Here is a 21,995-nt window from a genome sequence, read left to right on the forward strand (position 1 = left end):
AAAGTCTAAAGAATGGCATGCACTGGACAAGTCCGTAAAGTCATCTCTTTTTTCACTCTTCCTTAAACCCCAAAGCAAGTTGACAAGAATTCATCCACATTTTGCAATGCTACCCATGTTTCATCAGAAATAAAGAAAAGGATAGACCAAAACATTTTTTTCACTATGGTTATCTTAGTCACTCATTACTAGTGTGTTAGTGTTGTGTTAATAACTAAGAGATAGCAAGGGTATTATGGTCATTGACATGTACTTCAGCATTTATTATAAATAGAGGGAGAGACCTATCACTGTGATCAGGTCTTCCATTTTACCCAACTATTCAACATTGAATTAGGACATGATTCTAAGACCTAATGGCATGCACTGGACAAGTCCATAAAGTCATCTCTTTTTTCACTCTTCCTTAAACCCCAAAGCAAGCTGACAAGAATTGATCCACATTTTGCAATGCTACCCATGTTTCTTCAGAAATAAAGAAAAGGATAGACCAAAGCTTACTTGTCACCCAACAATGTAGAAAGGCACGCACATTAGTGTCATTAGACTAGGCATATCATACAAAATATCTAGGCTGTTGTAAGTTGTGGCGCAAAAAAATTATCGAAAAACTGAAAACCACACTAAAACCAAACAAAATTATGTTTCGGTTCAGTTTTCGGTTTACGATTTTAATTTTTATTAGAATCTGTTTTCAATTTTTTTTTTGCAAATTTAATCAAAAAATAAAAAAAAATGTTTATTAATTACAAATAAAATTTATTATAAGTTTGGTAGCTTTTTAAATGGTATTTAGGGATGGCATGCTTGACCAGATGTATTTACTGAATTTTGTGGGCAAATTAGTCCAAGTTAATGTACCTAATATTTAATTTTATATGGTGGTAAGCAATAAATCGTGCGGTGGAATGGGAGTATATATAGGAAGAGGGGAGAATCGGTTCCTCTTCAATTTATAATGTGGGAATTGGACGTGGGGAGCAGCCATATGCAGCTGCATATTAGGGAGGTGTTTGTTTGTTTCACATTGAAACTGCAATGAAAAGAAACCTCATAACTTTCTATAGAAAATGTGTTGCCCAATGTAGTCCCTCATACTCACCAACTTGCTGATTGAGCTTACTAACCAGTGAGCCGGGCTTGGTAGAAGGCCACTTTACACCCCAATTTCATGGGCTTGGCCTATATGTTAGAAAACATTAATTTTTCCGCCAAAGGGTGGACTTCTTCTTGGAAGTATGGCTAGATTCAGTTAAAACTAGACCAAACCGAACCTGTTAACTGACTTAACCGAGATGTTTAATAACTCTTTTTTTTAAAAACCAATATATTTGGTTCAGTTCTCGGTTTTTCCCATAACCGTACCACATTGAACCGATCCCTTGTAACAAGTCCTTCATATTAATATTTTTAAGAGTCAAAGTCCAAATGAAAGCATTGATCTTAAAAGGAACCTTAGCCTTCCAAATGACATTATTCAAAGGAAAAGAAAAAAAAAAGGTGGAAGGTCTTAATAGAAGAATGAAGAAAGGATTTGAAGATAAAGGGCCTCATGAATCCCCTAACCAAAACCCTTGAATTGTTGGAGGAACAAAAGAATCCAAAACACTCAGCGAAGTAATTGGCTCATCAATCTCTCTTTCATCAAGATTCCTAAAGAAGTGGAAATCCCAAGAGAGTCACCTTTGAAGAATAGATTGAGGTGTGGAGAATTACAAATGAATGATATTCTAGAAATATGAGGAATTGAAGTCTCCTACGAGATGCCAACCACCAAAAAATAGTTATTCATTAATTCCATAGGCTTGAAAAACATACGATGATACTAGTACATTATTTCAACTTTGCCACTTTTTTGTTTTGGGATCAGCATGAATGAAGCTGAAGTTTTAAAAAAAAAGAAAATAGAAGATGTGAAGATGGCAAGAGGAAAAAAGGGGGTGGGGGTGGAGGTAGGGGTATCATTTTAAATTTAATTTTGAAAAAGCCTATGATATGGTAATTTGGGGTGTTTTTGGATAAGGTGTAATGTAAGAAGGGTTTGGGGATAGTTTAGAGGAATTGAAGGATATTTGTCTTTGTCTTTGATCAATATGGCTGTAATTGTGAATGGATAGCCTCGGGAATGGTTTAGGGCTTCTTAGGGTTGAGGCAAGGGGACTCCTTTTGTCCCTCTTTGTTTATCTTGGTGATTTTTATGGGTTAAGTAAAACGATTACTTAGGAACAGGTTTTGGGGGTGAATAGAGGTCTTATAATGGTTAGGGTGGAGGTGGGGGTGTCTCACCTTTGTGCGCATGCGCACACATATTATTTGAGGATAATGTTGTGAAATTTAATAGGCTTTTTGTTTGTTTAGAGTTTTGAGGAGATTTTGAGATTGAAGATCAACATGGAAAAGAGTGAGGTGACTAGTTTTGATATAGATCATGGTGTTTTGGATGGCTTCAAGGCTCTAGCTATTTGAGGCTTTGGCTTGGCCTTTGTGTTACTGAGGTCTTCCTTTACATGGTAACCTTACCTTAGTTGCCCTTTGGGATTTGATGATAGAGAGATTGGAAGGATGGAAGAGGGTGTATTTATCCTTAGGGTTCCATATTACACTCATTAGTGCTTCCATTTCTAATATCCATATTTATTCTATTTTTTATCGCTTTTTAGAGCTTTAGTGAGGGTAGTGAGTGTTTTGGAGAGGCTTGTGAGAGTGTTCTTATTGTTTGGGACTAGAGATAATGAGTTGGATCACCTTGTTAGTTGGAACGTGGTTAGCGGACCAAAGTCTAAAGTTGGTTTGGGTGGCAATATGGTTTCTAAGAACATTTCTTTAATTTGGAAATGGTTATGAAGATTCCCTTTGATGAATTCCAAATGGCACAACTCAAGGTCATTGGAAGTAAGTATGTTGTTCATTGGAATGATCGGGATACTAGTGAGACTAGCAATGTTTCTCATGCGAGTTCGTGTTCTAACAGGCTTCATACTGGGTAAATTGGCAATTTCATTCGGTTTTGAGAGGTTCTTTGGGTAGGGGAGGTCGTGGGTTCTTTTATTCCCCATTTATGGAGTGATTCTAGGGTTTGGTTTGTGAATTCTTTAGTTCCTTTTCATCTAAGCCATTCTTTGTACATTCATAGTGAAACCTTCAATCCCTTTTTTTTTTCTTAGAATAATTTCATTTGGAAAGCTAAGGTTCCTGTTAAGGCTAGGGTGTTCATTTGGACTTTGAATCTTAATAGGATTCATGCAATAGATTAGTTATGGTAAGGAGACCCTATAAAACTATTAGCTGAGATATCTATATAATTGTGCTTAGAGTCGAATGAAAGAAAATAACTAATGCTCATCTCTTTCTCCATTATTAGGTGGTGTGATAACTACTATCTACCTTGCTATCTATTTTGGTGAAAAGTGGGTAGCCGTGCCAAGCGTGGATGAATTCTTGTAAGCAGTATTGGGGTTTTGGAATGCGCAAAAATTGAGCAGCCTTATGGGAGCAGGTGGTTTATGCTCTTCTTTGGACTTTGTGGATTGAGAGATGCAAGAATTCTGTATGTGAAAACTACATGTTTGCTCTTGTTATGGGATTGAGTAGTGTGTTTTTCTTGCTTCTTTTTGGGCACACTCATTTGGAATTTTTTGGGAAATTTTGTTTTCTTAGACTTTAACCTCAAAGGGATTGGAGAGCCTCACTTCTGTTTTTGTTTTTAGCTAATTACTAGATGATGTCTTGTCCTCTAGAGCTTGTATTTTTGTTTCTTTCTAATAAAAGAAATTTTCTTATCAAAAAAAGAAAAAAATGGTTTACACCCACATGAGTTTTGAAAAAGTCATGAAGTAGCACTAACATAATTTAATGTAACAATAATTCTCCTTAAACTTTATAATTCAAAATTATTCCAGTTATTGCTCACCAAGTTGCCTATTTCTTAAAAGAATACTTATTTGGGTAAATTATCACTCACTAACGACACCCGAAATGCAAATTGAAAAATAGAGAACATTGAAGGAGAAGAAGGCAAATGGGAAGAGCATGCCTATCATTGGAACACATAAATGGTGTAACCTAGTTGAGATTAGGGAAACGAAAGATAAAAAACAACATTGATATGGGCACTATTGATTAGTGAAGAAGAAAAAATCTTTGATTGATTTGGGGGCGTGGGAGAGTGAAGGGACATGGGAGATGGAGCTGTGAAGAAGAGCTCAATGCAGTGCAGGAGACCCTCACTTTTAATTGCAATTCTCTTCACGAATGAAGTGATGGAGGATGTGAGGAGGGGGCTTATCTTTAGGCTGGATTTTCGGAAAGCTTATGGTATGGTTAATTTGGAATTTTTTTGACAATGTAATGTTAAGGAAAGGTTGAGGGGACATGAAGGAAGTGGATCAAAGGTTGCCTGAGCTGAGTCAATTTGTCAGTTATTGTTAGCGGTCAACCTAGTTGGGGCTATTCTGGGGCTTAGGCAAGGGGATGCATCTTCTCTCTCTTTGTTTACCTTGATGGTCGATACATTGAGTTGGATGCTCTTGTATACCTATCTGTCACGGGTTGAACATTTCACCCCTTGTGAAGGGCTGTGCGACACTAGTTAAAGTCGTCTTTCTAAACTAGTTAGTCAAGTATACTGTAGTTTACCACAAGAACATATTCAGAATAGTCAAATGCAAAGTAAGCGGAATCAGTAAGCAATTCATGTAAGCAAATGACAATCATGTGGTAAACATTGAACCAGCGTAATTCATTAACAACACCGTATAGGCAACATGTGTTTAAAGTTGGAGGCAAGTATGCTAAACATGAGTTTTACAATGATTGATGAACACTTGCTCTCTCCTAAAGAGTTTTTTGTGCTACATACTCAAAGCATAAAATCTATACTATTGTTTACATGCTGGTTACCCATCCTTTGTACTCAAGGCAAGTGGTCAAAAGCAAGAATAATGCCCTGAACAAGCTCGGCTAATGACACCATGGACTGTGGTTGATGAGAGGTTTGTCTATTGGGAGAAAGTGGAGACTTCTCATCTTCAATTTGTCAATGATACTATGCTGTGTCTTGAGGACAGTGTTGTGAAATTCTGTGAGGTTAATATTTTGTTAGAAGCTGCCAAGAAGATTTTGAGTTTGAAGATTGGCTTCTCCAAAAGTGGGGTTGCTGGTGTCAACCTGCACGGTAGGGGCTTGAAGAGTTTTGAAATCCTGACAGGTTTTGTTTCTAGAGTGCCCATTATTTATCTTGGTCTTGGGCTCTTTCTTGGGAGTAGTCCTAACTTTGCAACTTTTGAGACCCTTTGATCGTGAGGGTTGGTAGGAGGTTGGAGAGGTGAAAGTGGGTGTATTTGTCGCTGGGGTGTTGTGTCACACTTATTGGTTCCTTCCTCTCAAACATTCCTATTTCCTTTATCATTTTAGAGTGTCCATAGGTGCAGGTAGAGCTCTTGAGAGGTTGATGAGTGGCTTTCCATCATCAGCTTTTGGGGAGAATAAGAGAGACCATCTAGTTAAGAAAGTTGTTAGGAATCTATATGTGGAAATGATTGGGGCTTGGCAATGTGGTTTGCATAAACATCTCTTTAATTGGTTAATGCTTGTGGAAGTAGCCCTTAGATGTTAACTTTGGCACAAGGTTTTAAATTGTAAATATGGACTTCATTAAATGGGTGGGAGATTGGAGGAAGTGGCATTATTTTTTGTGCAAGGCCCCGGCAGTTTGTTTCCTAGGTGGAGTGTTTATTCTTATCTCACCCATTTCAAAATGGGCAACTGCAATAGGATTTGGTTTTGGGAGGATGTTTCGGTCGGTGGGAATTGTTTGGTGCTGTCGGTGCTTCATTTGTTTCAGGTTTCTACTCTTTTCATGATTTTTTTGAGGGGGCTCTCTTTCATGGGATTTCCATATTTTTTTGGAATCTCAGTGAACGAAGGTTGATAAGCTTACCCCCTTGCTTACTGCATTGGATCATTTTATTTTTTTCAATAGGGATTGCTTTTTTGATAGCAAAAGAATTCATTAGATACAGTAAGAATGCACAATCAGGAGAAGAGACATCTCCTTAATGAAAGTTGGGAAACCCCAGAGGAAACAAAAAAAGAAAACCAAAATGTGTAAATAATAACACCAAAAAAGAAAAAATAAGCATGCCCTAAGAAGTCAACAGAGAATGCAATTTGCGTCGAATATCTTAAAGCACATCCCTTTGAAATTTCAATAAGGATTATTTGAATACCACTTTACCTAAAAGCTTAGCTGTTAGGTTGTGAACCAACAATGTATATCACAAGCCTTTAACACTCCCCCGCACATGCAGCCCAACAGCACGTGGAGAGATAAACAAACGATTAACATCACCCATTATAGGGAATAAGGTAATTCTTAACAAACAAACAATAAACGAGGGTACCAAGACTTGAACCTAGGACTTCCTGGCAACTTGTTTCTGAGACTATGTTAGAATATGCTTTACCTAAAAGCTTAAGTTGTTAGGTTGTGGGCCAAGAGTGTACGTCATGCCTTAGCAAGGATAATAAAAGAGTTTGGTAGGGTGATTCCTTTGACATCTCTTCCTTATTTTTTTTTTCACACTTCTTAAAAACCCCTTATCCCAATTTTTTTTCCCTTGGAGCCAGACCATTTGGAAGGAAAAGGTTCTTTTTAAGATATGGACCTTCATTTGGAATGTGACTCTAAATTGAATTAATGCGCATGATTATTTATAGGCAAAAAATACCTTATAAGTCTCTTAATACACATGTTATGTGCTTGATGTTCTGTGCGTACAATGAAACAAATGCTCAAGATTTCCTCCATTGTTAGGCGGTAACCCACTGTTGGAATGCTCTACTTTTTTTCAGTGAAGCATTAGTAGTGCCTTGTGTCACGAGTTGAATATTTCACACCTTTGTGAAAGGATCGTGTGACGCTAGCGAATGCCCTCTTGTTTAACTAGCTAGCCTAGTGTTTACCACATTTCACCAACAAAGCACTTTCATTGTCATTCAAGCAGATATAAACGGAAGCAATAAGCAACTTATGAAAGCAATGACACTTGAGCAGTAAACATTGAAGCAACGTAACTCATTATCAACACCTCCATTAACAATGTGTGTCTTGGGAGGGAGGTAAGTAGGCTAAACACGTTGACAATAGCTAGTGAGTTTTACAAGTTAATGAACACTCACCCTCCCCTAAAAAGCTTTCTATGCTATTCTCACTTTAAAGCACTAGGAAACATCAATATGTCTGAGGAGTCATACTCCCCCTTTTAGCCTAGGGAAAAACTATCTTTGAAAAATAACCCTACACTAGTATTTATATGATGGAAAGCCATCCCAAACAAACGAGACAAGCGGTCACAAGGAAGCATAATGCCCTGAACAAGTTCGGCTCGTGACGCTCCCCCATTTATGTGGTCAGTGTCCTTGTAGACTTTGACACTAGGTACACTTCAACTTTGTCCACGAACAATTGCATGTCTTTCGTAGAAATCCAACTAATTTCTTCGGCACCAAGGCTTTTCGACTTCACTAAGAACTCCTGCCGCTTCTTCCTTGACGATGTGAACTCTCTGTCTGCAAGGATGTCTTCAACTTCTCGTATGTCAGGTTGCACTGTCTTCAATTCTGCTCTGGTTGATTGACTTTTGCTTGGTTCTTTGATGTCAAGGTTGAATGGTTTGAGGCAGTTGACGTGAAACATAAGATGCACTTTCATCCAAGCTGAAGGGTCAATTCTGTAAGAGACCTCCCCGACTTTGGCCAAGATGGGGACTAATGCTTCATATTTATGAAGTAGTCTTCTATCACGTTCCTATAGTGTCCTGATTTGTTCAGGATTGAGCTTAACAAGCACCAAGTCACCTATGTTGAAGTGCTGCAGTCTTCCCCAAGATCTGCCCACTTCTTCATTCACTTAGAATCTTTATCTAGGTGTTGGGCAATATTTGCATTTTGTCTCCATTATTTGGTGAAGAAGTATGCCCTAGGACTCTTTCCTCTGTACGTCTCATCCACTGTGTGAGGTGATAGCGGCTGTTGGCTTGTAACAAGATCAAAAGGGCTCTTGTTGGTTGTTGAGCTCTTTTGGGCATTGAAACAAAACTGAGCCACATCAAGTACTTGCACCCAATTCTTTTGGTTGGCTTTGATGAAATGGCGCAAGTACTTTTCTAGTAGCTAGTTGAATCTCTCTGTCTGTCCATCTGTCTGTGGATGGTAGCTTGAAGAGATGTCAAGTTGTGAACCGAGGATTCTCAAAAGTTTTGTCCAGAAGTTGTCAGTGAATCTTGAGTCTCGGTCATTGACAATATCTTGGTGAACACCCCAATAGTTCACAATATTTGTAAAGAATAGTTGTGCCATCTCCTTTGCCAAACATTACTTTGGTGTGGGTATAAACGTACCGTACTTCAAAAACTTGTCTATAACCACCAGTATAGACCCTGCATGTCCCACTCTGGGCAGGTTGGTGATGAAGTCCAGTGAGACACTTTCCCATGGTCTGGATGGTACTGGTAGGAGCTCCAGGAGCCTTGCAATCTTCTTCTGCTCCACCTTGTATAATCAAGGTGAGACAAGTCCGAGTATAATCAACCACATTATCACGCATGTGTGGCCAATAATACCTCTTCTTCAGTAAGGCCAAAGTGTGCCGCCATCCTAGATGTCGGGCCTATATGGTGTCATGACACTCTCTCAACAGTGTCTTCCTCAAATCTCCAGCTTGTGGCACAAAGAGCCGACTACTATGGGTCATCAGCAATCTGTCTTCCATCCAGAGTTGACGTGCTTTCCCCTCTTCGGTCAGCTTCTTGAGGTTTTGCGCAACTGGATCTTTGGATAAATTCTCTTTGATGCACTCCCGGATAGTTGTGGTAATGGTACTCACAGTCAAGTGTGTTACCATCTGCAAGGCCCCAGCTCGGCCTTCCTACTCAGTGCATCAACAACTTGGTTCAAGCGCCATGCCTTGTGCTTAAATGAGAAATCAAATTATGCCAAGAATTCTTGCCACCGACCTTACTTGGGTGTCAACTTCGGCTGTGGGAAGAAGTGGCTAACACCCGAGTTATCCATTTTCACCACAAACCTTGACTCAAGTAAGTAATGTCACCACACGCGGAGACAATGTATCACCGCTGGCATCTCTTTCTCTTGAGCTGTACTTCCATTCCGCTTTACTAAACTTACGACTCTCGTACACAACAAGATGCCCCTTCTGTAACAAGACTCCTCCAAGGGCGTAGTTTGACGCATTTGTTTGCACCTCATAGTGTTTCATGATGTCCGGAAGAGCAAGTACCAGATCTCTCATCATGGCATCCTTCAAGTCATCAAAGGCTCCTTGACACTTGCCTTTCCAGTTCCACCCCTGACCCTTCATCAGTAGTTATGTCATAGGAGCAGTTCTCCTCAAGTACCCCTTTACGAGCTTCCTATTATAGTTGGCAAGACCAAGAAAGGAACATAGCTCCTTCACTATCGTTGGGATCTTCTATTCTTGAATCGCTCTCATCTTCTCCATATCCATTCTGATATGACCTTGCTTAATCATATGACCAAGGAATTTGATGCTCCGCTGAGCGAAAGAGCACTTCTCTTTCTTCACATATAAACTGTTCTCCTTGAGCCTATCGAACACCTTCTGTAGATGTTTTTTATGTTCTTCCAGAGTGGAACTATCGAAAACAATATCATCTAGGTACACCACGACAAATTTGTCAAGGTACTCACGAAATACCTGGTTCATCAAGGTATGGAATGTCGCAAGCGCATTCGTCATCCCGAATGGCATCACCACAAATTCATATGCCCTATATTGCGTTACAAAAGTTGTCTTCGACTCATCCCTATAAGAAATTCTCACTTGATAGTAGCCCGACCTCTAGTCTAGTTTAGTGAAGTACTTAGCATGACTCAATTGATCAAACAGATTGGCAATCAACGGAATAGGATACTTGTTGCGCACTGCCACCATGTTCGGTAGTCTACACACATTTGCATGCTCCCATCACGTTTCTTCTGAAACAACACCGGTGCTTCGAATGGTGCTTTGGAAGGGCGAATAAATGCCGCTTCCAAAAAATCATCAAGTTGTTTTTCCAACTCTGCTAGCTCTGGAGGTGCCATCCGATATGACCCTTTAGCAAGTGGTTTCACTCCTGGAAACAACTCGACCTCATGCTCCACGTTCTGTCATGGAGGCAAGTTGTGAGGCAGCTTATCCGACATCACCTCCTTGTACTCATCCAACACAACTTGGATGATCGTAGGCACCAACTCTTGGCCTACTTCTTCCTTTACCACCACTGTAGCGAGATATGTCTGCTCGCCCCTTCTTAATCCCTTCTTGAATTGCATGGCTGAAAGGAACTTCTCATCGTCTCCTTTCTTTGCAACGGCTTGCACTTTGCAAGGGTGATCTCCCATCAGACATAGGGAACCAACAAAAGGCATCGGCACTGCCTTAGTCTCCCTCAAGAATTCCATTTCCAAAATGACTTGGAAGTCATCCAACAGCACCGCTGTGAAATTTGCATGACTTGCCCATTGCCCAAGATTCACAGTCACTTGCTTGGATACTTCAGAGTAGGCTGGGCTATAGAATTCATTGCTTTCGTGCGTATTGAATCCTTATGCAAGGATAAGTTGAGTCTCCTTGCTTCTGTCCGTGAAATAAAATTATGGGTAGCCTCAGTATCCAGTAGCACGTGTACTCTTCCCATTGATCCTCAAGTCCACAAACATCAATCCTTTTGCTTGTGTAACTTTCGGTGCTTGCGCTTGCTTTTCCAATGCATTCACTAGCCGCATTGCACCCATCCTCGGGGTATCCTCTTCTTGCCCATCACTTTCCACTAACCGCTCCACAATGGAAGCTTGTAAAGCATTGAGTGATGCCTTGTGAGGGCACTCAACAACTCTGTGATGGCCTTGACACAAGTAGCATGAAATTTTACCCTTTCCAGTTGGTGTGTTGAACCCTTGAAATGATGAAGCTTCTTTTGAAGTTGATGCCTTATAATCGACTTCCTCACTTTTGGGTTTGCCCTTGTTGAATGACTTTTCGCTGTTTTCACCCATGCCACTCTCTTTGGATGAAGCGGTATTATCACCAGCATAGTTAGTTAAGCGTTCTGTGGAAGCTTGTGCAGTTGACAAGTCTTGAACTCTTTGTCTATGAAGTTCTGTTCTTGCCCACGGTTTCAACCCCTCGAGAAAATATTACAACTTTTCCTTTTCCGGCATGTCCCTGATAATCAACATCAAAGCAGAAAATTGTTTCATGTATTCGCTAATTGACCTAGTATGCTTGAAGTCTCTTAGCTTCTTCCTAGCATTGTACTCAACATTCTCAGGAAAGAATTGGGCCTTGAGCTCTCTCTTCAAGTTTGCCCAGCAATCCACTATACATTGTCCATTTTTGATCTCATTATACTTAGTATGCCACCACAGTTTGGTGTCACTAACCAAGTACATAGTCGCAGTGTCCACTTTCACCTGTTTTGAGTCCGTCCTCAAAGAGCGAAAATACTGCTCTATATTGAACAAGAAGTTCTCCAATTCCTTGGCATCATAGGCACCCCCATACATCCTGGGTTCTGGTACCTTGGTCTTGCCAAACCCAGAATGTTTTTCCCGTAGCAAAAGCCATCACATTCATATTTGCAATGAGATCAGTTATCTGAGCTTGCAAGGTCTCCATAGTGTGGTGAAAGTCCTCTAACATTTCCACCATTGAACTTTGTTGATACTTTTGTTATCCCTCCAATTCATCAACACGTTCCGTCTATCGGGCCATCTCTACGGCCACATTATTGGCTGCCGTCTTAGCTTGTGCTTCCAGCACCTCAATTCTCTGGACATTAGTTGGCATGGTCATTCACCAAAGCTTTACTAATCCTACAATGAAGGCAACTGAATTCACGTAGCAACTAACCAGGCTCTGATACCAGGTGTCATGGGTCGAATATTTCACACCTTTGTGAAAGGACTATGCGACGCTAGCTAAAGCCCTCTTGTTTAACTAGCCAGCCTAGCGTTTACCACAATTCACCAACAAAACACTTTCATTGTCATTCAAGTAGATATAAGCGGAAGCAATAAGCAACTTATGAAAGCAATGAAACTTAAGTAGTAAACATTGAAGCAACATAATTCATTATCAACACCTATGTTAACAATGTGTGTTTAGCGAGGGAGGCAAGTGGGCTAAACACGTTGACAATAGCTAGTGAGTTTTACAAGTTAATGAACACTCACCCTCTCCTAACGAGCTTTCTATACTATTCTCACTCTAGAACTAGGGAACATCAATATGACCAAGGAGTCATACTCCCCTTTTTAGCCCGGGGAAAAACTTTCTTTGAAAAATAACTCTACACTAGTATTTACATGATGGAAACCCAACCCATACGGGAAAAACTTTCTTTGAAAAATAACTCTACACTAGTATTTACATGATGGATACCCAACCCAAACGCAGGAGACAAACGGTCATAGGCAAGCATAATGCCTTGAACAAGCTCAGCTTGTGATGGCCTTGGAATGTAGGGATGTCTTGCTTGTGAGACATTGGTGTTTTGGCTTTAGTAGAAAGGGCTGTGTTTTATGGTTTGGTGCAGCTATCTTTCGAACCCTTCGTTTTGAGAGGAATATGAGAACCTTCAAAGGCTGCAGAACCACTCCTAGACTATGTCCGATAGAATTGTGTTTTTGGCATTCTTTTGGGTCCATAAGCTTGATTTTTTTGGGGTTAATTGCTGTCCGACCTTCAAGCCTCAAGGGATTGTAGGGAAGATTTTTGCAATATCTTTGATTGTTGCTCGTTGCTCTTGAGAGGACATCTTGTCCTATTATTGTACCTTGTTTCATTCTTTAATACAATTTTATTATAAAAAAAACACATATATCTTCAACTGATATTAATGTTTTGTAGGTAGGGTTGGGAAAGGGAATGTACACTTGACATTCCTCAGCTTCTTTTCAAAGCCTCTTTTGAGTTTATCTGACTGCTCACTTTTACTTATGATATAATAAACTTTATTTTCATTGTGCATTTGCTAAATCTTGCATGGACTTGCATCTGATAGCTGAATGGACTTGTTCATCGTAGTTTGGTTCATTCAGCGTTCAAGTTTTCAGTTGTTCTTGTCTATTTAGTGAGTTTTTCTTCAAATGGAAATCTTTCAGGCTCTCTCTGGAACTTGGAAAACGTAGGGGAAAGAAAAGGAAAATATGAGGGGATCCACTTTTTCATTTTTTTAACAATAAAAGTGGAAGAGATAACAAAAAACATTCGAAATCAATGAAAAATATTTTGATTTTGCGCATCATTAACATTTTATTTTTATTAATTTTTTATCATATTTGAACAAATTTTCATTTTTAGAAATATCTTTGGTATAGGGAGAGAATATAATGGAAATTGAGTTTCCTTATTTTTCCCAACCAAATTGATCCAAACAGACCCATAATGCGAAACTATTGTTTCTTATGCAAGCAATTTTAGTGTTTAGCTGGATTCAGTGAAATGTCTGTTTGCATTCAGATTCCTGATTTTGTGGTTCGCTTAAATATTTTTAGAAATGGTATTGAAGGTCCCCTCACCCCCCTCGTGCCCCCAAAAAAAATCTTAAATGCAAAAATGAGTGCTGTATATATATAATTCTGCAGGCAATTGCTGTTTATTAAATGCAAAATCACTGCTGAAAATTTATACTGTGTGCAGGCAATTGCTGTAACTGCTTGTGTTCGGGATTCGTGGCCTGTTCTTATTCTTGCTCCATCTTCATTACGTTTACATTGGGCTTCTGTAAGTTGTATTAACTTTTTTTTTCCACATTAAAATTGATAATTATGCCTAGCATGCATTTGCTTCTTTTTTGTCTTACAGATGCTTCAACATTGGCTGAAAGTCCCTTCTTCAGATATACTTGTATGTATTCTACTCTTTTGAATTGTTTGGTCACTTTATTTATTTATTTTTTAGATAATAAAAGAAATATATTAAGAGAGTAAAAATGACCCAAAATCCTTGCTAAAATAAATAAATAAATAAAAAACACGAGAAAAACACCAAAAATCTAATACAAACTAAAAATGAATTGTTTGGTTGTTGCTTTCTTCTCTTTGTGATTGTAGGCTCCGCCCCACCCCCAATTTATACATTTCTCTTGTTTATAAGTCATGATTCGTTAGGGATTATGAATATTTTAATTGTGTCTGCTATTCCAATTTTTTAGGCTTCAAATGTTAACTATTATCTTTTTTTCCCTGATTTTTCATCAATTATTGGGTTTTGAATGTGAGTGGGGTTTTGATTTGTGGTTTGATTTGATGAAATATGACTCAAAACTCATTTAATAAAAATGAACTCTTTAACTTGCTAGATCCTTTGAAAGATAAAGCCCTCCTTCCAATCTATCCAACGCACTTGTCTTCTGTAGAATTTCCTTTTTCCTAGTTTCCATGTCACCAAAACACTCCATGTTCAATGCTAAGTTTTGATTTCACAAACCTCAACTTCCTCATGAAGCTGAAACACTCCCACCTTCTACTGCATACCCTCCCTTCACTCCTGAACCAAACTACGAAAACCAAAATGAGTCTACTGCATGTTCTAGATCCTAAAAATTGTTCCCCATTTCATAGGGCTAGACTTGAGCACTAACGGATAGTGGCCTAAAATCACTTTACAAAGCACTTTCTGAATTCGTCTGGGAAAAGCATCTTCCCATTTTACTGTGACCAAAAACCTAATCAATTCTCGTTTGAAGAAACCTACCACCAAGAGCAAACCTAGTGTGGTACATAATAGAGACTGAGACATCATGTTAGTCTTGCACTAATAAACATACCAAACTCCGATTGCCTTGGGGACCTATCTTATGTGCTGCTGCCTCCATTAGAAGATTCGGATGTAATTAGGATTTTATTTTATTTTATAGAATGGCGTTTCAAATAAAGAGAGGTTTTCTTTTGATAATAAAAAAGCTGTAGGAAAGAAGGTACAATGTGTGGGGACAAGGAGTCCACCAAATAAAAACTGTTTCAAACCAAAGGCTTGGGACCGTTAGATATTGAATGGTACTGTTTTGTGATAGAGGGAGTATGTTCTTGATTGTTGGATGAGACTATGCTGTTGGGATCCAAACTTGTTGATACACCCATGGATCCTAACAAGTAGTTAGTGCTTGATATTAGTGATTCAATGCCTAATCTTGGGCGATACAACTTGTTGTAAATTTGAATTATCTCAGAGTCACTCAGCCGGACGTATGTTTTGTGACAAGTGTTGTAAGTCAATTTCTAGTTTCTCTTAGTACAAGTCACTGGGATACAATTATTCGCATCTTGAGATATCTCAAGGGTGCCCCTTGGAGAGGTCTTTTATATCGAGATCAAGGTTACACTTATATTCAGGGATATATAGATGCAAATTGGGCCAAGTCGCCTTCTGGCGGAAGATCCACAACCAGGTATTGTATCTTGGTTGGTGGTAATTTGGTTTCTTGGAAGAGTAAAAAGAAGCTATGGTGGCCAAGTCAAGTGTTGAATCAGAGTATAGAGCTATGGCTCACACTACTTGTGAACTTGTTTGGTTGGAAAACATGTTGAAAGAATTTTGTTTTCCACATTCTCAGTCTATGGTGTTAATGTGTGATAATCAAGCTGCTTTACATATGCCCTCCAACTTGTTCTTTCATGAGCGAACTGGACATAGTGAAGTCGATTGCCATTTTGTTGAGGAGAAACTTGTGCAGAAGCTTATTACTTCCATTTATGTGAAGTTTGATATGCATCTTGCTGATTTGATTACCAAAGCTTTGGGGGGTGCTCATGTTAAATTTATTTGTAACAAACTACTAGCATATGATATCTATGCTCCAGCTTGTGGGGGAGTGTGGATGGTTATTTTATTCTTTTAGTATTGTTATTAAGAACATTGAAAAATCAGGATTCAAACTTTGATACTTTGGTTAAGAGAAACATAAAAATAGGGTGGGATTTATTGTAGACAAACACTTAAAAGGTAATGTAGTAGATGTTAAAAGAATAGGGGATAGGATCATTAAAATCAGGATAGCTATAGACCTAGAGATGGTGAATGTCATTAGTGCATTTGCTCCCCAAATAGGCTTAGCAGAAAAGAAAGTTTGGGAAGATATGGATAGTATTTTACAAGGGATACTAATGACTGAAAAGACATTCATAGGAGCTGATTTAAATGGTCACATTGGACAAGATAATATAGGATATGAAAGGATACATGGAGGCCATGAATATGGAGATAAATGAGGTCGGTCATACAATCTTAGATTTTGTTGTCTTATGAGTTGGTTATATTGAATACTTGCTTTATAAAAAGAGAAGAACACTAAATAACTTTTAGATTGCTTCTTAAATAAGAGCGGAGATTGTCTATCTTATAAGGATTGTAAAGTTATCCTTCGTGAAAGTTTGGCTACGCAACATAGTGTTAGTATTAAGTATACATATTAAAAAATGGAAGAGAAGGAGTAACATAAATCAACACAAGAGGACTTGGTGGTGGAACTTGAAAGGTAAATAATATAGTAAAATTTGAAGATAAAATGATCAAAGAGTTTGATTGGACAGTAGAATGTAAGGTAGATGCAAATACTATTTGGAAAAAAATGACTAATTCTATCGTAAGGATATCAATATATGTTTTAAGTGAGTCCAAAAGAAGATACTTGGGCAGAAAGAAAGTTGGTGATGGGATCAAGAAGTCCCAAAAGCTCTTAAGACAAAAAGAAATTGGTACAAAATATGCCAAAGTTGTAGAAATATAGAAAATCTTGAAAGATATAAAGAAGTGAGAAAAAATGCGAAAAAGTTATTGGCGAAATTAAACATAGAGCTTATGATACTTTATATACTAAATTAGATACAAAATAAGGATAAAAGGGCATTTATAAATTGCTAGAGCTAGATAAAGAAAATAAAAAGATTTAGGTGATGTAAATTGTATTAAAAATGAGAATGATAATGTCTTAACTAGAGAAGAAGACATAAAATAAAGGTGGCAAAGATACTTCATAAGTTGTTTAGTGAAAACCAAAATGAAAGATTGAACTTGGAAGTGACAAATAAGGAGAAGACTAAAACTAGGAGATTTATTCACAAAATTAGAGTTCTTGAAATTAATATGTCATTGAAAAAGATGAAAGTGGGAAATCTATAGGACCAGGTAAATTACCATTGAATTTTGGAAATGTTTAGAGGATAACCAATTATTTGGTTAACAAATCTATATAACATTATTATAAAAACCAAAAAAATGCATGAAGAATGGAGAAAAAGTACGTTCGTACCTTTGTACAAAAACAAAGACTATTTATCTTTTAAGAAGTTTAATGGAGAAGTTTAGGAAAAAGAAGATGAGTTTGCATATGGTTTTTGTTGGCGTAGAGAAAACATATGATAGAATACCTACAGAAGTTCTTTGGTGGGTCTTAGAAAAGAAGGGAGTTTGCAGTAGATATACGGAGGCAATTAAGGATATGTGTGAGTAATGATTAGCATTAGGACTGTAGGAGGAGAATCTAGAGATTTCTCTTTAAGGTTCTATTTTGAGTCCTTATCTTTTTACTTTAGTAATTGATGAACTAACTAAGAATATCCAAAATGAGATTGCTTCATGTATGTTGTTTGCAGATGGTATTGTGTTGATTGATGATAGTAGGAGCAGAGTGGAATCTAAGGTAAAATTTTGGAGAGCCACATATAGTCTAAAGGGTTTAGGATAAGTAAAAGTAAGACAAAATATATGAAATGTAATTTCAGTAATGTAAGGAGTAGCAACGGAGAGAAGATTAAACTTGATAATCAAGAGATTAATAGCACTAATAGATTTAGATATCTTGGATCTATTATGCAAGATGAAGGGGAAATTGAAGAAGATATAGTACATAGATTTAGAACAGGTTGGGTAAAATAGAGGAGTGCATCTGGTGTGTTGTGTGATCATAGAATACCCTTAAAATTAAAAGGAAAGTTTTATAAGACAGCTATAAGGCCAGCTATGCTTTATGGTTCAAGATGTTGGGCAACTTGTGACTTTGGTGACCCCAAGGTCACAGGTTCGATTCCCTCTTGAGGCATTATGCTCGTGATTTACTAGGGGTGCGTCAATGGGTGGACGACTTTCACACCCCGGGTTTGGTGCTGCACCATAGTGTCCAAAGTGGCGCGATGGTGGCTAAAGTCTCCGGGTTATTAAAAAAAAAGAAAAACTAAAAAACAACATGTGCAAAAAGTAAAAGTTGCTAAAATGTGAATGTTAAGGTGAATGAGTTGTTTAACATTAAAAGATAAAGTAGGAAATGAGCATATGCAAAATAATTTAGGTATAGCACTGGTTGAAAACAAGATAAGGGAGAGGCGGCGTAAATGGTTTGAGCATTTGAAATGTAGGCCTAGTAGTGCACCTATGAGAAGGAGTGAGTTAGTCATTGTTTCTCGCATGGAAAGGGGTAGAGGTAGGCTTAAAATATTGTGGAATGAGGTACTGCGGAAAGATTTATTAGCCCTTAGTCTAATAGAGGAAAACACTCTTGATTGGGTAAATTGGCAGAAAAAGATTTATGTAGTGGACCCCACCTTGTGGGACCAAAGGCTTGTTATTGTTGTCGTGGTAGTAGTATTGCTATTAAGTGTGTTAGTATGTTAATTAGTGAGAGTTAGTAAGGGTATTATGGTCATTAGAATGTATTTGATTTGTATTATAAATAGAGGGGGAGTATTCTAGTTAGGTCATTCAATTAATCAAAGTCTCAACAACAACCAAAGACCATCAAAGAAAAAAGAAAGAAAGAAAATGCGCTTAAGATCACAAAATAAAACTAGACTGAATTAACCAAGGAAACCCCATTTCAAACCCTTTCCATCACAATTTATTTAGCTCTTCAAATGCTAACTCTCTTTGACCCTTCATCTTTTGAATTTTGCTAACATCCAATTGCACCTCATTTCCTCTAAAACCAGTAAACTTTAAATCCATTTTATCCAAAAGATCTTGAGCTTTTACCTCTCTTATGCATCTCCTCCATGTAGGCAAAATTCCATCCCTATGCTATAAATATTTACTAGGCCATCATTTTCAAAAATAGATACTCCCTCTAAACCATCTAGTGGGGGAGGATGAACATAAGATAAGTCCCCTAGTTTGTCTTAAAAATTAGAAACATTACCATATTGTTCTTGAATCTTATCCAGCAACAATCCCCCATCACATTTGAACTCACTAATATCGTCACTCTCTGAATCTGGAAAATCCCCCCATTCTTTAGCTCCTTTCCTTTACTTGCCTCATTGCTACCCCCAATTTCCTTCTTTGCATGAGAGTTTTCAACCAAGCTAAATTCTCCTCTAGAATTTCTCCCTAATATCTTTGGCACCGACTCACCTGATTTTCCTCTCTTATCATAAGACACCTTCCTCTTCTCTGCACCCATACGAGCTGCCTTCCGACAAGCATAAACCTTGTTGTCATCAAATCTGTTAGGATTTGGACAAAAAACATCAGAATTCCCCCAAGGCAGCTTTTAATATTTTACTCTTTCTGTGCCTCTTTGACAATTGCCTCATCTTTATCATCACATTCCTGTTTCGAAACTAACCTGCTACTAGTCTTATTTTGTTCCAAAGCTTGATTATTTCAATTTGTATCTTGGAGAGCTGGAGCCTGTGAAAGAAGTCCATTATCAAAAGGTAAATAGTCTTCCTTCCCACTTATCGACTCCTGAAGGAACAATATTTTGGGCCTGCTCATTATTGGGATCCTGCAAGGAAGTAGCTGAATCACCTTGTTCCTTTAGCATGGAACCTAAAAGATGTGGTCCTCCCTTAATCTCCATATTACTTCCCACATCAGACTTACACACATTGGGCCTGCTCTAATAGTTGACCCAGTTTAGACAAAAGAGACATACCTTTTTTTACAATTGTTTGGGCCAGGTTCAACACAAGAAAAAAACCATCTGGCCCACTCCTCTTCACTGTCTCCTCCCCAAAAATAACTCTAGCTGCCTCAGAGAGATGCGCTGTTCCCCCTGGAATCCTAGCTTCCTTCGCATTCTGGTAAGTTGATTCCAGTTGGTTAGCACTGGAACCTGCCTTCCAGAACCCACAATCCTTCTTCTATATTGTACATCCACACCTACAGCACTGTTCTTCTCTTCCGACCTCCCTGTCCTGGCTTTAGATAGATCTTGATTTTGGCAACCTTCACCTTCCCCTATTTTACCTTCCTACAGCACTGACTATGATCTGGGATGAGAAGAACCATCTGCAGCTACACCTTGGAAATCCTTCTGAAATTCTTTAGCCAACTCTCTGAAATTGCTTGCAAAGTGACGCCGCCCTTTGTGGAACCAGGAATAAATACTGAAAAATTTCTTACCTTTCCACCCCAATCCTAGCTCTAAAAACTTCCTCACCTTTGTCCACCTAATAGACAGCCAGTACTGTGTGATACCCTTGCGCATACATCAAAATCATCTTCCCACCGGACTGAAAACCAACGATCCATTAGCTACCCAGGATATAGCTTCTTGCAAAAATCTAACCCACCTGTTTCGGACAACAATATGCTCAACCACATACAAAGATGAAACCCCCTGCCCTTGTCCAAGCTCAGGTCAAAAGATTTTCCTTCAATCTATAGTGTCCGATTCAACATATCCTTCAACAGTAAGCTTCATGGCAGGGTATACAGTCTGTTTCATGAGAGGGGAAGAGAGAGAAATTGAGATACCTCTGACCTTTGAAGAAGAATCTCTGCCCTTGTTAGGGCTTTTTCGAATATTATGCTACAAACTTTCTGTCTTGCATGCAGTAGGTTTCCAACACCTTCTAAAGAGCTTAATGCTGTACCAACTGGAAAGTACCAGAGCCAAATAATTGAAGAAGAAGAAGTCTGTTTCCCGAGAGAGAAAGCCCAGCAGCACTGCTAGTCCAGTGCCGGAACATCACTAGCTACCTTCAAAACTCTATAAAAGGGTAAGAGGTTAGTGATGGAATTTTGGAAACCCCAATTCAAGTGACTTATGGGAAGGACCTTCAAGCTCTGATTTTGTAGGATAATTTGGGCCGCAAATTGTCCGATTCTGGAGGAAATGAAGTTTGGCTTGATGGTGGTAAATCTAAGTTGAAGATGGGTTTGGGGGAAAAATATGAACTTTGAAGTGTTTGGTGAACCATGATGGGGAGGCTTCAAAAGTGGTTTTCTTGGTTTTTTTTGGCCTACGTTGGATGACTGGTGTAACATTAAAAATAAACTAAGGAATGAATATATTTGCAGTAAGTTAGGCGTAACTCTTGTAGAAGATAAGATAAAGGGAGGGACGACTCAAATGATTTGAGCATTTGCGTCATAGGCCAAATAGTGCCCTAGTGAGGAGGAGTGAGCTAATTATTGTGAGGGGCAGTAGAAAGTGTAGGGTTAGACCTAAAATAACTTGGAATGAGATAGTGAGTAAGGATTTAATGAATTTGTTAGAGGAGACTGCTTTTGATCGTGTAAATTGGCAGAAATGATTCTTGTAGCTGACCCCACCTAGTGAGTTATTTATTTTTGGATTTTTTTTAAAGGAAAAACCAAATTCCCACATGCTTGTGATAATACCAGGAACCCACCTAGTTCCCTTCGATGGACCAAAGAACATTAAAATCTCCCCCAAAAGACCAATTTAACAGATTTGAAGTCAAAATATGAACTGCAACCGAATCATTCCACAAAACCTCCTAAGTCTACGGCAATTAGGCCCATAAACTGAAGTTGATTGCCACTGCCCTTGAGCTTTAAAATCACAGCAGGAATGATGCTAAATAAGAGCCTAACAACTTATCCACCTTAAATCTCTCTTGCAAAACACATTACAGCGATAGGAGATGAATAAAGGGGTTTCCCAATGTTCAATCCAATCCAGAATGAGGGAAAGCCTTTGATTTGTGACTGGATAAAGTGGGTT

General features: G+C 38.5%; 1 protein-coding gene across 9 annotated transcripts in view; it reads left to right on the forward strand.

The window, feature by feature from the left end:
• The window catches only part of LOC131151656 (uncharacterized), a 147,988-nt gene that overhangs the window by 43,236 nt on the left and 82,757 nt on the right, over window positions 1-21,995 (forward strand). For all 9 annotated transcript variants that reach the window (XM_058102949.1, XM_058102957.1, XM_058102950.1 and 6 more), the window contains exons 9-10: window positions 13,727-13,810; window positions 13,892-13,933. In XM_058102949.1, coding sequence (XP_057958932.1) covers window positions 13,727-13,810; window positions 13,892-13,933 — 126 coding nt within the window. The remainder of the gene's footprint in view (window positions 1-13,726; window positions 13,811-13,891; window positions 13,934-21,995) is intronic.

Source organism: Malania oleifera, chromosome 3, assembly GCF_029873635.1.
Source record: "Malania oleifera isolate guangnan ecotype guangnan chromosome 3, ASM2987363v1, whole genome shotgun sequence".
In the NCBI taxonomy this organism is placed as follows: domain Eukaryota; kingdom Viridiplantae; phylum Streptophyta; class Magnoliopsida; order Santalales; family Ximeniaceae; genus Malania; species Malania oleifera.